This window comes from Gouania willdenowi, unplaced genomic scaffold (genome assembly GCF_900634775.1).
Source record: "Gouania willdenowi unplaced genomic scaffold, fGouWil2.1 scaffold_83_arrow_ctg1, whole genome shotgun sequence".
NCBI lineage: Eukaryota > Metazoa > Chordata > Actinopteri > Blenniiformes > Gobiesocidae > Gouania > Gouania willdenowi.
Genome location: NW_021145249.1, coordinates 329,538 through 344,474, shown reverse-complemented (window position 1 = coordinate 344,474; position 14,937 = coordinate 329,538). Strand labels below are relative to the sequence as shown.

Sequence of the window (14,937 nt, the reverse complement as noted above, 5' to 3'; positions counted from 1 at the left end):
GAGGGGCCCAACAAGATGGATATTACCCAGGGTCCAAAATGTGGAGTTACGCCCCTGCCTTTCCCCCACATATTAGTCTATTATAAACTTGTTGTTGGCTCCTCACCTCACCCTCTAATAGCATAATACCATTATTATAATTATTATAATATCACACACACTTACTGTATCATAATATCTACGATTTGTAAAAAACTGTCTATGATCTATAGTATTTTATCTGTAATTGTCTCTGTCTTTGTGTTGTATGTGACAAAAAAATAAAAACATGTATCAATATAGACACACATGTACATCCATACATACATATATACATACAGTACATGTGCGCATATATATATATATATATATACACATACATGCATGGACATAATATCTATAAATACATAAATGTATCTCTCTCTCACACAGACTCAAACCTTTTCTCTGCAGAGTTTGTTCCTGGAGGTCTGCTGTCCTTCCTGTTTCAGATGTTGGTCAGTTCTTCAGTCAGTGTGTGTCTGCGCGTCTGCTCTGTGACTGTGTGTGTGTGTGTGTGTGTGTGAGAGGTGAGAACTCTTCCACGCCCTCATTCCTTCCTAGTATAAAATATGTGAAACCAGTCCAACCTGAAGCTGCTCCCAGAGTCCATGACGTTTTTACTTTTTAATTATTATAATTATTGTTATTAATCTTTTCTTTGTCTTGTTTAGTTTTGTTCTTTACTTCAAATGTGTTTGTTTTTAATCTTTGTGGCGTCCAGTGTGGACAGTAAAGTAAGAGTTTCATTGTTCAGGAAAACATGTTTCCTTACTGTGTACATGACAATAAACACTGTGAATCTAGAAATAGATGCTCTAAAGGACCAGATTTGGCCCCCGGGCCTTAAGTTTGACACCTGTGCTTTAGATGCTTTAGAAAGCCTTTGATCAGTTAGTGTATTTATGTATTTATATATTTAAGTGTAGCTATTTATGAAGTGGGTCCTTTAATCTCAACTATTCATCCTTTATTTATTCATTAGATTGATTTAGAAAAGAAACTGTCAGGTTCTGTTTGTGTTTAGCACTTTTGTTCTGAGTCTTTGTTTATTCTGTGTTCTAGTTTAACTCTTGTCTGTGTTTCAGGTGTTCCTGCTTGTGGCTCCACCCCCCAGTGATGTCTGTGTGCTTGGTTGGTGATTGATTAGCTCCCTCATGTTTCCACACAGGTGTGGCCCATTCCCAATCAAGCTTCCCTCACTATTTAGCTGTGTGCTTGGACACATTATGACTGTGGGATCATTGTATGTTGTCTCTCCTCCTCGTGTCCTGCTGTGTTTTGTTCCCTGTACCTCCTCCTCGTTGGATTTAAGTTGCTTTTGTTTGGTAAATAAACATGGATTGGTTCAAGGAATGCTACTCCTGCATTCTGCCTCCTTCTCTCTCTGCGTTTGGGTCCACACCCACACTGGACCATGACAGAAACACTACATATTAATTAACTTATGACATATGTAAATATGATAGCAGCTAGCAGAGTGCTAGCTGTTAGCAGTTAGCACTAAACAGAAACACTGATTGCATGGCAACAGTGGTCTATAAATTTATTTCATTGAAGTTTAATGTAATTTTAAGATACTGTGTTTTTTAATGCAAATGTAAATAGTGACATCATAGTTCATGTTTTATACAGTTAGGATTAGCTTGATGTGTGTTCATTACGGATATTTTATAATTTATTGTTAAATTTGGAAGTTTTGGATCTTTTCACAAAAAGTGAATGTCAATAGTAAAACATTTTAGTATTAATAATAATTGATGAGCTAAATTATCACTAGAGCCACTTTAAATGTTTCTATTTAGTATCAAAGTTACAGTTTGTACGAAAGTCTTCAAGCTGCAGCTGTTTAAGTTCAATTATTGTTGTTTTTATTTTGGTTAAAGCTATTAGTGCAATGGCTTTAATCTAATAATATTAATAATATGTATTTTTAACCTGTTACTAAGATCTTTATTTAAATTAACTTTTGTTTACGTGTGTGTGTGTGTGTGTGTGTGTGTTTGTGCGTGTGTCTGGAACACACCGTCATTACTTCACTGGATAAAATATGTAGAACCAGTCCAACCTGAAGCTGCTCCCAAACACACACACACACACACACACACACACACACTGTAGCAGAACCTTTTCACATTAGAATGTACTCATAATAACGAGAAACAACACTTAAACATTGAAGCTCCACCTTCATTTTCAGTCGCTAATCTATCCATTACACAACTTTGTATTCACACATTTTATAATAGAGGCAAACTCTATACCTATTTTTTTTAAACTTTCATAAATAAATATTTCATGAGTAATATAGTTGTCTTTGTCATATTTTATTTGGCATTAGTAAATAATTATGCACACTTACAGATATTGTACATGAAATGAGTGATAACACGTGTTATAAAGGCTATTTTACACAAAAGTTTGAGAGCCACTGCGTTCCACTACACGTAGCTAGTTTGTTACACTTTCTAGGGTTGGGCTCAATTACATTTTACAATTTCTTATTTCCTTACTGTGTACATGACAATAAACACTGTGAATCTAGAAATAGATGCTCTAAAGGGCCAGATTTGGGCCCCGGGCCTTGAGTTTGACACCTGTGCTTTAGATGCTTTAGAAAGCATTTGATCAGTTGGAGTGGCTGTATTTATGTATTTATATATTTAAGTGTTATATTATATTTATATATATTAAGTGTAACTCCTGACCCCCAGGTTGAGAACCCTTATGTTAAAGGATACTGCAGAGCCTTCACGTAGTTCTGAACCGCCTGCATTATTAAAATTAGAAAACATTTCTTAGATAATTTTGTATTACTTTCTTCGAGGTTTTTAAGCCCCTGGATGCAACTGGAACAGCTTTTAGATAAAAGAGAAAACACTTTTGTTGCCATGTAAGTAAGTAAGTAAACTATATATATATATTAAAATCTCTTCCTCACCCTCCGCGGGCGGTCTCTCTTTTTTCCTCCAAGCTCGGGTCCTCTACCAGAGGCCTGGGAGCTTGAGGGTTCTGCGCAGTATCTTTGCTGTTCCTAGAACTGCACTTTTCTGGACCGAGATGTCTGATGTATTTCCTGGGATCTGCTGGAGCCACTCCTCCAGTTTGGGGGTCACTGCCCCGAGTGCCCCAATGACCACGGGCACCACTGATGCCTTCACCCTCCAGGTTTTCTCCAACTCTTCTCTGAGCCCCTGGTATTTCTCTAGTTTCTCGTGTTCCTTTTTCCTTTTTTTTTTTTTTTTTTTTTTTTTTTTTCACCTTGTTTGCACATGCTGTTGAAGGTTAACACTACAAGAAGTGCAATCTTTTAACAGCAATGCATATTTTATTATTGCAATTAAATAAATGAATTTATTTCATTGCATAATTGTGACCATCACCAGCCCTCCCTAGGGAAGGGTAAATACTTTATTAAAGGGAGGATGTAAAAAAGAGAGGGCAGTGTTACACCAGGGTGAGGGGGGTGAGGGGGGTGGGGGGGGAGTTAACAGGGAGGAGGGATACAAGATAGGAAAACGAATGGGTGGGGAATAGTCAATAAGTTTCAAGTGATGTGATGTGAAATTGTGGTTGTGTATATTGTGCTTATTGTTGTGTTATCAAGCCAGTTTGGTGACCAGTGTGCGGCTTAGGAATAATGGTGGTGGCTGTGAGCAGAGGAGGAAGTGAGTGGAAGTTACATAAAACAGGTATTTGGGAACAACGTGTCTATGGTTGAGCCCAGTATGAGTGTTATCCCACAGCCCGAGGCCAGTGCGTCCATGACAAATGTGATTCCAAGAGCCGCTACTGCACAACCCATGAGCCGCCCCCGGGCCCGAAGAAGCAGTCGGGCCAGCAGAAAGAGCGAGAGATCTAGGGGCCCCCGGGACCACCCCACGGCCAAGCAGCCCCCCGAACGCCCCCAAGGTCCCAAGCCGAGAGGCTGCCATTGCCCCCCCCATACACACCCGAAAAGCCCCCAAGGAGCCAAGGACCCAGCGCACCACACCACCGACTCCAACTCCACCGACTCCAACCCCCAACCCCCAGGTTTCCAGCCCATACTCTGCACAGATGTTCCTGTATTATCTGAGACATTCACTCATATATATATATATATATATATATATATATATATATATATATTAGGGATGCGCAACGTCACTGGCCCTGTGGATGAGTCTGTTGGCATCTGCAACCCTCAGTCTGCTCCCCCAGCAAACAACAGCGTAGAGGATCACACTCGCCACCACTGACTCATAAAACATCCTCAGCATTTTCCTGCAGATGTTGAAGGACCTCAGCCATCTCAGAAAATAGAGGCGGCTTTGGTCCTTCCTGTAGAGGGAGTCAGTGTTCCTCCCCCAGTCCAGTTTATTGTCAATCACCACAAAGACACATTGAAATATAAGAAAATACCATCAATATGGCAGCTCAGACTGAGTTGGTAAGGCTCGGACCCTTTCTTAAAAAAGTAAGTCTTTAAGTGCTTTTCAGAAGAATCTACAGAGAGGAAGGAGAGAGGAAGCCCACTGCTCCTCCATGGTGGGTTACAGTGCTGGCCCTAACCTCTCTGGTGCCCTAGGCCAGATTTTCTTATAGTGCCCCCTTATATGCAGTTTTTTTTATTCCAAGTAATTGATTTTTACATTATTGTTATATTATTATTATCAGGATCATTTCTAACACTTGCATAGTGGTCTTCAATATATCCACAAAGAGGCTTTATAGAAGGAGAAAACATGAGCAAAATTACTTTTTTGAGATTTTATTTAATTTTGATGAAAGGGTTTCACATACACATATAAGAACACAGACAAGTCAATAAAAGCCAATTTAAATATCTTAGTGACAGGTTAAAAATAAATAAATAATAAATAAATAAATATTAATATTATTAGAGTAAGGCTTTGCACTAAAACAAGATACAAATAAATAATAGATAGATAGTGGTGGGTTGGCTCATCAAGTATTCTTTTTAATCTAAATACTTATGACTAAAATATTTTACTATTTTGTGAAAAGATGCAAAACGTCCAGATTTAACATAACATTACTGAAATTGTAGAAATGAACACACATTAATTTAAAGAATTGCAGTTCACAGAGGTATTGAACAAAGAAACTATTTATTAAAATAGTGTCTTTTTGATGGTGATTTATAAAACAGTTTGAACCAACACAAGCTAAAAAAGCTCCATCCATTTTATGGGAGAGTTTTGTCTCAAAAATATCCACAAATATATCCAAAATTTTCACGTGTTTTATCATGTATGTGTAACCGGTTCTAAACAAATTTTGTGAAAATTTAAACTAAAGGTCTGGAATCACCACTTTCATTAAATGATGTCCTGGTTCGGGGTAAAGACAAATAAAAATAATAAACAAATGAGTCTTTGGCTGTAGAAAATGAAAGACTTCACACAGAGAATAATGCACAGACACAAACTGCTTAGGTTGTTGTACCAAAATTATTATTTTAACAATTTTCACAGGTTTTTGCATTAACAATACCACAATTTATTCCCCAAAACAAAAAATAAAATAAAAACTGGCCAAAAAAAATAAAATAAAAAATATGCTGTAGCTTTAGTCCCTTTTTGTTGTGCACAACTTGAACTCAGTCCAAAAAAAATGTTGAAAATAAATCCGTTTTAGGAGTGGGTTTCTGAGTCACAAGTGTTGGAAAGATCTTACTGGTGTAGGTGACATGAAATCCAAGTCCTACTGAAGCACTGAGAATCTGAAACGATTGTCAACTCCACAGCCACAGGTCCTCGTGTTGGTAGAATTCAGCACAGAGCGGACAGACGGCTCCTCCTTCACACTGAGACTCCTCCCACAGTCCAGGCTATCATGACAAGTACACAGTATCAGACACTGTGAAGTCCAAACCATCCAAAAAAGAATTAAAAATATTGACTTTCTTTTTTTCTTTCTTTTAAAGAAAAACATTTTCTTTTGCTGGGCTGTCTAGTTGCGTGGGGCAGGGCCTTAAAAGGGCGGTGCACCATCAGGTGGGGTTGGATCAGCTGCGTAATGGGCAGAGGACATCACCTCAGAGCAGCAGGGCGCACAGCGCGAGCAGAGCCATCCAGCTGACATTAGAGTGCAGTGTATGAGAGAGGAGCAGAGACGGTATGTTAATCATTGGGTAATGTACGTTAAGGATAAAATACTCTGGGTAGGCGTGAGTTTGACAGACAGGTCAGCGCGTGTTTGACAGGCAGGCGTGTGCAATGCACTAACTGTGCAGCAGATGGAATGGTCTGATCAGTGAGACGTCATCCTTTCTTAGTAGAATATTTGATTTGAGTAGTGTTTAAGTTAATAAAAGAACTATTTGGTTAAATAACTAAAGTCAAATGATCAAAAGTAAGTCTTTAGTTAAAGATAAAGAAAAAGTTCCAGGTGATGTCATAAATTGAAAATTATAATGGTTGGTTTAAAGTGATGGATATTAATACTTAACACTTAGTAAAATATGTGTTTACAATTTAATTAATAAATTAACAATGAATAAGTAAGTAAATACATTAAATAAATAAATAAATGCAATTTGAGGAAAATGTAATTGAGATTACAAGTATTTCCAAGTTTAAATAAATTTCAAACTAAGGATTTATAAAACTATTTATAAATTAAGTACATTTTAACTGTCTTAAACTGTGTTCCATTTATTTGTAGATTTGTGTATCAAACATTCATTCAGTCAGTCATTCAGTCAGTCAGTCAGCTCGTAATTACGACGCTTTTACCTGGCCCAACCCCCACTCTACCTGTTTTTCTGGGCTTGTTTTCGCACAAACTCGTTGTTTATAGTGCTTTAAGTCACGGCAAAGTGTTAAGATTTATTTTCCAGTGGTAGCTTAATTCATCAATTAACGTAATGTTACAAACGGAAGCGTGTATTATTTATTTACTGTGTTCTTAAACTGTGTTCCACTTATTTGTAGATTTGTGTATCAAACATTCATTCATTCATTCATTCATTCATTCATTCGGTCGGTCGGTCGGTCGGTCGGTCGGTCGGTCGGTCGGTCGGTCGGTCGGTCGGTCGGTCGGTCGGTCGGTCGGTCGGTCGGTCGGTCGGTCGGTCGGTCGGTCGGTCGTTCGTTCGTTCGTTCGTTCGTTCGTTTCCCCCTGATAGGGAAAATGTGTGTAGATAATTCAGTACTTTTTTATATTTATTTGAGGTTAGCATCTAGCTCCTCCTTTTTCTTTTAACAAGTTTGCTAATTAAAACCTTAGCTGTGTTAGGAATAACATGTTAATTCTAAGTCAGTGTGTGTACATAGTGTATGCAAATATTTACTGTTAATTAAAAATGATCTGCTCATCTACTACAACTAAGCAACTGCTGAAATGCCTATTCAGTCTTTTTTATTTCTTTGTCAAACAGATGGAACCCCACTTTTTTAGACGGGCTGATGGTAGCTTAAAAATATCTGACTCCTTTGAGGCAATGGAAATAAAAAAGGCTAATAAGGGAAAGCCATGGATGCGACCCTTGTCCCCGGAGGCTGTGATGGATAAGGCTCGAAGCAACCTGCTGGAGCACAAAGGAGATCCATCCAACAGAAAACACTTACTGGGTTTCTTTGAAATCCAGTTTGGTGTTTTCCGCAGACAGACCTTCAAGTGGGTGCTGGAGAATGCTCTCGGGTATGCTGCTTACCTTGTGGCTGCTATGAGGAGGGATCCCACAGGAGGCAGCAAGGATTCAACAGATCATGCCCACAATAAGCAGTGTTTCAGGGAGTATGTGGAGCTCTTTCCTTCAGGCAATATTGCTGTTGCTATGAAGGAAGAGCAGTATGTTGAGAAAAAGTCTCAGCAGACAGTCACCACACAACAGAGCTCTATTCAGAGTAAAGGATCACAGCCTTCTCCTAAGAAATGCTCCTCTGTTGCCTCCCTGTCCTCCCTCTTAGTCAGGAAAGGCGAGCAAAACTTAACCAAGATGATGAAAAGGCTGGTGTCTCCAATGAAAGTCAGACCATGTAAGAAAACATGTGATTACATGTTACATACATACATACATTAATTTATTATTTGTCTGCCATTCAGTAGTTGTGATGCTTTTTCTTTTTTTGGTAGCTTTGACGCATGCACGTACGCAGCCCTCGTCCACCATCAGTAGCCCCACCGCTTCAACTCCTCCCGCCTCTGTACCCTCATCGTCCTTTGTGGAGGAAACTCCATCCACCTCTGCAGTCCCGGGACCCTCCTCTGCCCCTGGACGCTCCTCATCTGCCCCCGGCAAACCTGTGTCTGAGCCTGATGACATCACTTTGCTGGCAGAGGTCTTAAGATGGGAAGAGGCCCAAATGACAAGTTAGTCAACATTACATTATTTTAAAAAAAAAAATATCAGTCTTTGATCATTGATTTTATTTATTCATTTAGTTTTTGCATTTACATTATAAATGAAAAATAAATGTATATTATGTACCTCCTTTGTATTTATGTCTTTTGCATTCATATGTTATTTCAGAAGCTTTCAAATATTTTGTTTATGTTGATATTTGCTTTTAATTTTTCATCTATGTTTTTTGCATTTTTTTGTGCGTGTTTTAGCACAGAGAGTCTGTCTTCCAGCTGGCTGGATAAAGACGCTCCCTGAAGTAGACCAGAAGTGGATGTCAAAGGCTCTGTTCAAGTGGACAGCACAGGGACACCCGGAGTTGGACTTTAACAGAGTGGACAAACTTTGGTGGTATCCTCCACAGGTGCCATTGCAGGCCAAAAATGTCCCTCGGCTGGAGAACTACTTTAGCCATCCTCTGTTCCTCTGGATGCCTCGAAAGCTTTGGCAAGTAAAGCTGATGTGTCCTCACTCAGATTGTCACAAAGAGCTCCTGTATTCAGCTGGTCTGCATCAGAAGATCAGACAGGTGGTGAGTTTAGGCACCATCTATTTTATGGCATCTGAATATCTTGCCTGCAATAGATGCAAGAGGAAGGTCATCAGCTGGAGCCATGGCATCATTTCACAGCTTGATGTTGGCCACAGGATGCAGTTTCCATCCATTTTAACATCCAAACTTGCTTGTGATATGGAGGTTGTGAGTTTGATGCCTGGGAAACAGCAGCAGTCAGATTCAGAAGAAGCTGCAGGAGCGTCACTCTGAAATCTGGCTGCAGAAGACGGTGCAGTACCTGACAGACTGCAGAGGAGTGAAGAGTGCCATGGAGAAGGGTTTGATTAGTCCTGTGACATTTCCACCCACACCTGCAATGCTTACTGTTCCTAAACACAGGTGGCTGATGCAGGTGTACGCCCAGGATGTTCTTCAGAGGCTGGAAGAAATTAAAGCAGCCATCACGTCCCAACTTGGCCGCATTTTAAAAATGGATTCTACGAAAAAAGTTGCCCGCAAACTTGCAGGGAGGAGCTTTGGAACTGCGACCTGGGTGACAAATGTTGGAAATGAGCATGGACAGGTCATCATGTCTGTGCTCACTGCCAGTGAGGGGTTTGGCCTCAGGCCAATGATTGACGGGCTGGTCAGGAGATACAGGATGGCTGGGGTACCTCCTCCTGATGTGCTCTATGTCAACAAAGACTGCTGTGGCAACAGCTTTCTCAGGAGAATGTTCGAAGAATGGAAACGTCTGAACATCCGGCTCGACGTTTGGCACTTTATGAGGAGGTTTTCGGTTGGCTGCACAACTGATTCCCACCAGCTGTATGCCACTTTCATGGGTCGCCTCAGCCACTGCATCTTCATGTGGGATGAAGACAACCTGAAGGCCCTGAAAATAGCAAAGCAGTCAGAGCTAGAAGCTAAAGGCCGAACTCCATCTGAGGCAGATGTACTCCGGTCTATCAGCCAAAGTGAGCTTGCCCTGCACTGCAAGAGGACCACCCGCGGTGTTCGGGAGACACAGGTTCTCATTGAAAGGCTCATCCAGGGCTTGGATGGTGACAACGGTCGTGACACTCTGGGAGTCCCACTGATAAACTCAGCAAGAATGAGTGAAATCGTTAAATCCCAGAAGAAACATGTCACCTGCATCCAGGATCCACAAGGGATCCAGCTTTACCTGCAGACGGGAAATGTCCTGAAGGGAGGTCACCGTCTGCCCACGTACCGCTGCGCCCGAGGTTCTACGTCACTGGAGTCTTTTCATCTTCACCTGAACCGTTTCATCCCTGGTAAACATTGTCATACTTTATTTGTTTTTGTTTTTCTTACAAAAGTATTTTGTGACTACACTGAAATATAACATGACGGATCCTAAAGAATCAGATTAATTGCAAGTCTTCTAATGATTATAAACAGAAATATGTTGTTGGAACAATATGTATGATGAATATTTTTTTATTCTCTGTTTTCTGAATTACTTTATAGGGACCCTGGCAAGTGATGTCTTCTTCCAGGCCTATCTTCTGGATGGGCTATCAAGGTGGAATGAGGACCGGGCTGTGGCAGCATCAAAGGATGAGCAGTCGTGCTCATACAACCATCTGCTCCGTCATGCTGCTAACACCCTAGCAGAGGAGGTTCTGGGCGAAAAGATCATCCCTTATGTCGGGCCAAGACAATACACAGGTTGATTATTGTTATATGATTGTTTGTTTTTGATTTCTTCAACTTATGCATTCATCTAATGTTTAACTTTTTTTGTGTTCTTGTTTGTGCTTTTTCTTTTCTTTTCTTTTCTTTTTTTGTCTTGTTTTGTTAAATCATCATTTTGAAGGTGAGCTTTTAGGTGTGGAATACCTCTATCAGCAAACTGGCAAAGTTCTGCAGGACTACATAGTGGTCATTGAAGAGTCTGAGACCACTGAAGTTGAGATAGATGAGGGCTTCACAGGACATGACAGTACCCACACTAGAGGCAGAGCAAGCACTTCTCGCCTCACAAGCATCTGCAGCTGTTCCTGGTTCCTCAGCAGCTCCATCTCCTCAGGCTACTGCCTTTGTGCCTCCCATTTCCCCCGTTATCCCTCTGTTGCCAGTGACTCAGTCACATGTCGCCTCATCATCAGCTTCTGCAGCTCCTTCACCTGCTGTGACCGCTCTGCTCCCCCATTCCACACAAACAGTTTCTCCTGCAGAACAGTCTAGTGAGTTTTACACAACTGTTTCTAAAATCTCACGTTTTGCTTTTTTTTTTAAATTTAAAATGTTTTACTCTAAATACTTGTCTTTTTCTTTTAGCATCAGTGCCATCTACTGATCCATCTCCACACTCCTCCTCATGCCATGTAAGAAGTTGTTTACCTTAAAGGAAAAAAAAGAATAGCTTGGATTGATGAGTGTGCACTGCTGTCATCAGTGCTTCTTTTTTCTTGTTTTTGTTTTTGTTAGGATTGGGTTGGCCCTGATAACATTGAAGGGTATGGCGCAGTGCAGGATCTGGCTGATTACTTGGCTGGACTAAGAGACCACCGTCTTGCGCTGACTCAGGAGGAATGTAGTCAGGTCATTGCTCTGTGGCAGGAACTGGGGGAGTATGACAAAAAAAAAATCTGTCTACCCAGCTCGACACCAGACCAGCCTGAGCAAGGGACGATTCCGGGCTACGAAGAAGATTGTGGCTCCAGGTGTGGAGAGCACCAAAAGGTGAATTAAACTAGGAAAACACAATATTTGGGTTATGTAAAAAAAGTTAAATATAATGTAAGTCTCACATTATTGTAATGTTTTTAAAGCATACATTATTTTTAACTACAGGTCTTTCATCGGGGCTCACAGTCCTGCACAGTGGCCCGACTGCAACAGAGTGGTTGAGGCGATCTTTGTCAAGCTTTTTGCCATCTACCCGAGCACTGTGCGCTGTGAGGGAAAGAAGCTGTCAAGATACACTGTGGTGATACGCGCGTACAAAAACATCAGGGAGTGCGTAGTCACAAACGCCAGGCTGATGAGCGAGACCACCATACAGCTGCCTGAAGTAAATGCTGCAACAGTTTCACAGTGGTGAGTAGGATTTATATAAATATACATATTTTATGTAGAGCTGATTTTGTTGACCAATAATTATGAGACTTTTTTTTGTTGTTTATGAAACTTTATTACATATTCCAGATTAAGGCCTCGGGGACATATTTGTCTTATGTAAATCACATCCAAAGCAAGATTACATTTTTTGTGCATTTTACAATGTAAAAACTTTTGTTTTCATATAAATTAGTTTGTGTTTTCATAGGTACTGCAGGCGGTGCAAGGCACAGGAGCAGGATATTTTAAAGCAGGGTCTTCCAGCTTTACAGGCCCCAATGGCAGCTTCATCAAGACTTCCACCTGCCCTGCAGAAAGGACAAACTTTTACATTTGGCTCTTTAGCTCAGCCTCATCCTTTTGTGCTGCCACCGAACACTGCTGGGCAGGCACAACTTAAAGGAAGACCATCCTGTTCCACCTGCCCCTCCAAAACCCTTCATTACTTCCCCTCTAACATTTCAGACACAGGTAACACCTCAAGCGGTTCCCTACACCACACAGCAGTATAGGAAAAGAAAAATGGAGGCAGAGCAGTCAGGTATTTTTAAAAGAAAATACACCAAAAAGAAAGACACTATAGTTTGCAGCAAGTGCAAAAAGGACAGGAACCCTCCTACACATCGCCAGTATTTTGGCAACTGGTATTGAGAAGAGACTGAGACTCAGTCCTATGATGAGTGGAGGGCTTTACTGGAGGAGCGCAATTATGGCAAAAAGTAAATAAAGTGGGAAATGAGGAACCTCTTTCCTCCACTCTCATCACAGGGCTGAATTTGCTATTTGTAAAATAGTTTGTAAATTTGTAAATAACTGTAAATAATAGATATTTTTAAGTTTTTTAAAAAAGTATATATTTCAAGTATTTTATATCTGTTTGTTGTTGGGAATTTTTCTATTTTATACTTGTTGGGGGTGGGAGGTGGTGGTGATATTATTTATAGTTATTGTGATTTGTGAATGGTTGTTTTCTCTGTATTAAAGATATTACATTTTTTTTTTAACAATTTCCTTTTTTAATCTGGCATTAAAAACTACAGTGTTTGGAATATCATATCTACATCTGAACTCATTGAACTCAGGAGGGCTTGACAGGGTTTTTCTTTTTTTTTTTTTTTTTTTTTTTTTTTTCACCTTGTTTGCACATGCTGTTGAAGGTTAACACTACAAGAAGTGCAATCTTTTAACAGCAATGCATATTTTATTATTGCAATTAAATAAATGAATTTATTTCATTGCATAATTGTGACCATCACCAGCCCTCCCTAGGGAAGGGTAAATACTTTATTAAAGGGAGGATGTAAAGAGAGAGGGCAGTGTTACACCAGGGTGAGGGGGGTGGGGGGGGGAGTTAACAGGGAGGAGGGATACAAGATAGGAAAACGAATGGGTGGGGAATAATCAATAAGTTTCAAGTGATGTGATGTGAAATTGTGGTTGTGTATATTGTGCTTATTGTTGTGTTATCAAGCCAGTCTGGTGACCAGTGTGCGGCTTAGGAATAATGATGGTGGCTGTGAGCAGAGGAGGAAGTGAGTGGAAGTTACATAAAACAGGTATTTGGGAACAACGTGTCTATGGTTGAGCCCAGTATGAGTGTTATCCCACAGCCCGAGGCCAGTGCGTCCATGACAAATGTGATTCCAAGAGCCGCTACTGCAAAACCCATAAGCCGCCCCCGGGCCCGAAGAAGCAGTCGGGCCAGCAGAAAGAGCGAGAGATCTAGGGGCCCCCGGCGACCACCCCACGGCCAAGCAGCCCCCCGAACGCCCCCAAGGTCCAAGCCGAGAGGCTGCCATTGCCCCCCCCATACACACCCGAAAAGCCCCCAAGGAGCCAAGGACCCAGCGCACCACACCACCGACTCCAACCCCCAACCCCCAGGCCCCCCAGCCCCCCACCACCACCCACACCCCCGCGCCCAGCCCCCCGAGGGGAGGGCCCAGAGAGCCCCCCGCCCGAGACCCCAGCGGAGGAGCCAAAGCCCACGCCCAGCAGACGACCAGAGCCACGCCGAACGGGCAGCCGGCGGGCCCCCGCCGGTGAGCCCAGAGCCAGCAAGGACCCGACCCCAGGCCAGGAGGACCCGGAATGGATGCAGCACCAGGAGCAGCCCGCCCAGGGCGAACGACCACACCCCAAGCCGCATACGGCACCAGGGGGCCGCTGGGAGTCCCCCCGCCGGTCCCCAGGCACCCCAACCTAGCCCCCCCGGGCGCCCCAGATGCTGATGCCGCCCGCGCCACGAGCTTCAGTTCTTTAAAGCCAGGGCCCCCTCCAGAGGCCAAGCCAGACCGCCCCGCCGGGATGTGGCCCCCTAATTTAACCCCGACACTCTGCCTCACGGGGGACTGCCCAAGCAGGGGCCGCACCAGAAGGTATGCAAGGGCGCGGCACGCGCCACCCGCCCCAAAAGACCCCCGCCAGGACCGGCCCGGCCAGCCGGCCAAGCACCCCGGGCCCCAGGAGCACCCCCAGGGACCAGGACCCCCCAAGGGCAAGCCCCCGGGCCAAGCCCCCCGGGACGCGCCCCCCACCCCAGCCCAGGTCCCGGCCACAGCCCAGCAGGACCGCACAGCCCCAGACGGCACAAGGCCAGCAGCCCAGGGCCCGCCGCCCCCCGGACAGCGCAAGCCACAGGGCAGCGCCCCCCGCCGGCCCGCGAGCAACCGGCGACCCCCACCGCGGGGACGGAGGCACCCCAACGGCACACATCCAGCGCGGGACAGCAGCCCCCAGCCAAAGATGCCCCGGACCCACCCACCAGTCCGCAGATGGCAGGACATACCCACCAGGCGGCCGAAAGCAACCTCAACCATCGGAACAGCTAACGCCGCCCCCCCAGTAACCAGCATCATCCCGAGGCGCCAAACAACCCTGCCCCAACCCCGGGGAGGACACCAGCACCCCCCCAGCACACCCACCCCCCAAACCGGCGAGGCAGGCCGCCCCGGGCCCGCACACCGCGGGGCCCGCCCTT

At 43.3% G+C, this 14,937-nt stretch overlaps 2 protein-coding genes across 4 annotated transcripts in view; one reads left to right on the top strand and one right to left on the bottom strand.

Moving 5' to 3' along the window:
* Window positions 1-1,115, bottom strand: part of LOC114460891 (NLR family CARD domain-containing protein 3-like) — a 67,168-nt gene extending 66,053 nt beyond the window's left edge. Inside the window, 1 exon segment of the mRNA XM_028442768.1 lies at window positions 420-1,115. The gene's annotated coding sequence lies outside the window, so the exon portion shown is untranslated.
* Window positions 1,116-11,181: 10,066 nt separating this feature from the next.
* LOC114460884 (uncharacterized) lies at window positions 11,182-12,870 on the top strand. Of its 3 annotated transcripts, none has more exons than XM_028442762.1 (4): window positions 11,182-11,221; window positions 11,325-11,579; window positions 11,712-11,936; window positions 12,166-12,870. In XM_028442762.1, exons 2-4 carry the CDS (start codon window positions 11,470-11,472, stop codon window positions 12,467-12,469), a joined length of 639 nt encoding a protein of 212 aa, XP_028298563.1. In that variant the 5' UTR covers window positions 11,182-11,221; window positions 11,325-11,469; the 3' UTR covers window positions 12,470-12,870. The 3 variants fall into 3 exon arrangements, with proteins under 3 accessions (XP_028298563.1, XP_028298561.1, XP_028298562.1); XM_028442760.1 differs by having other exon boundaries at window positions 11,691-11,936; XM_028442761.1 differs by having other exon boundaries at window positions 11,207-11,221; window positions 11,293-11,579; window positions 11,691-11,936.
* Window positions 12,871-14,937: the final 2,067 nt, after the last annotated feature.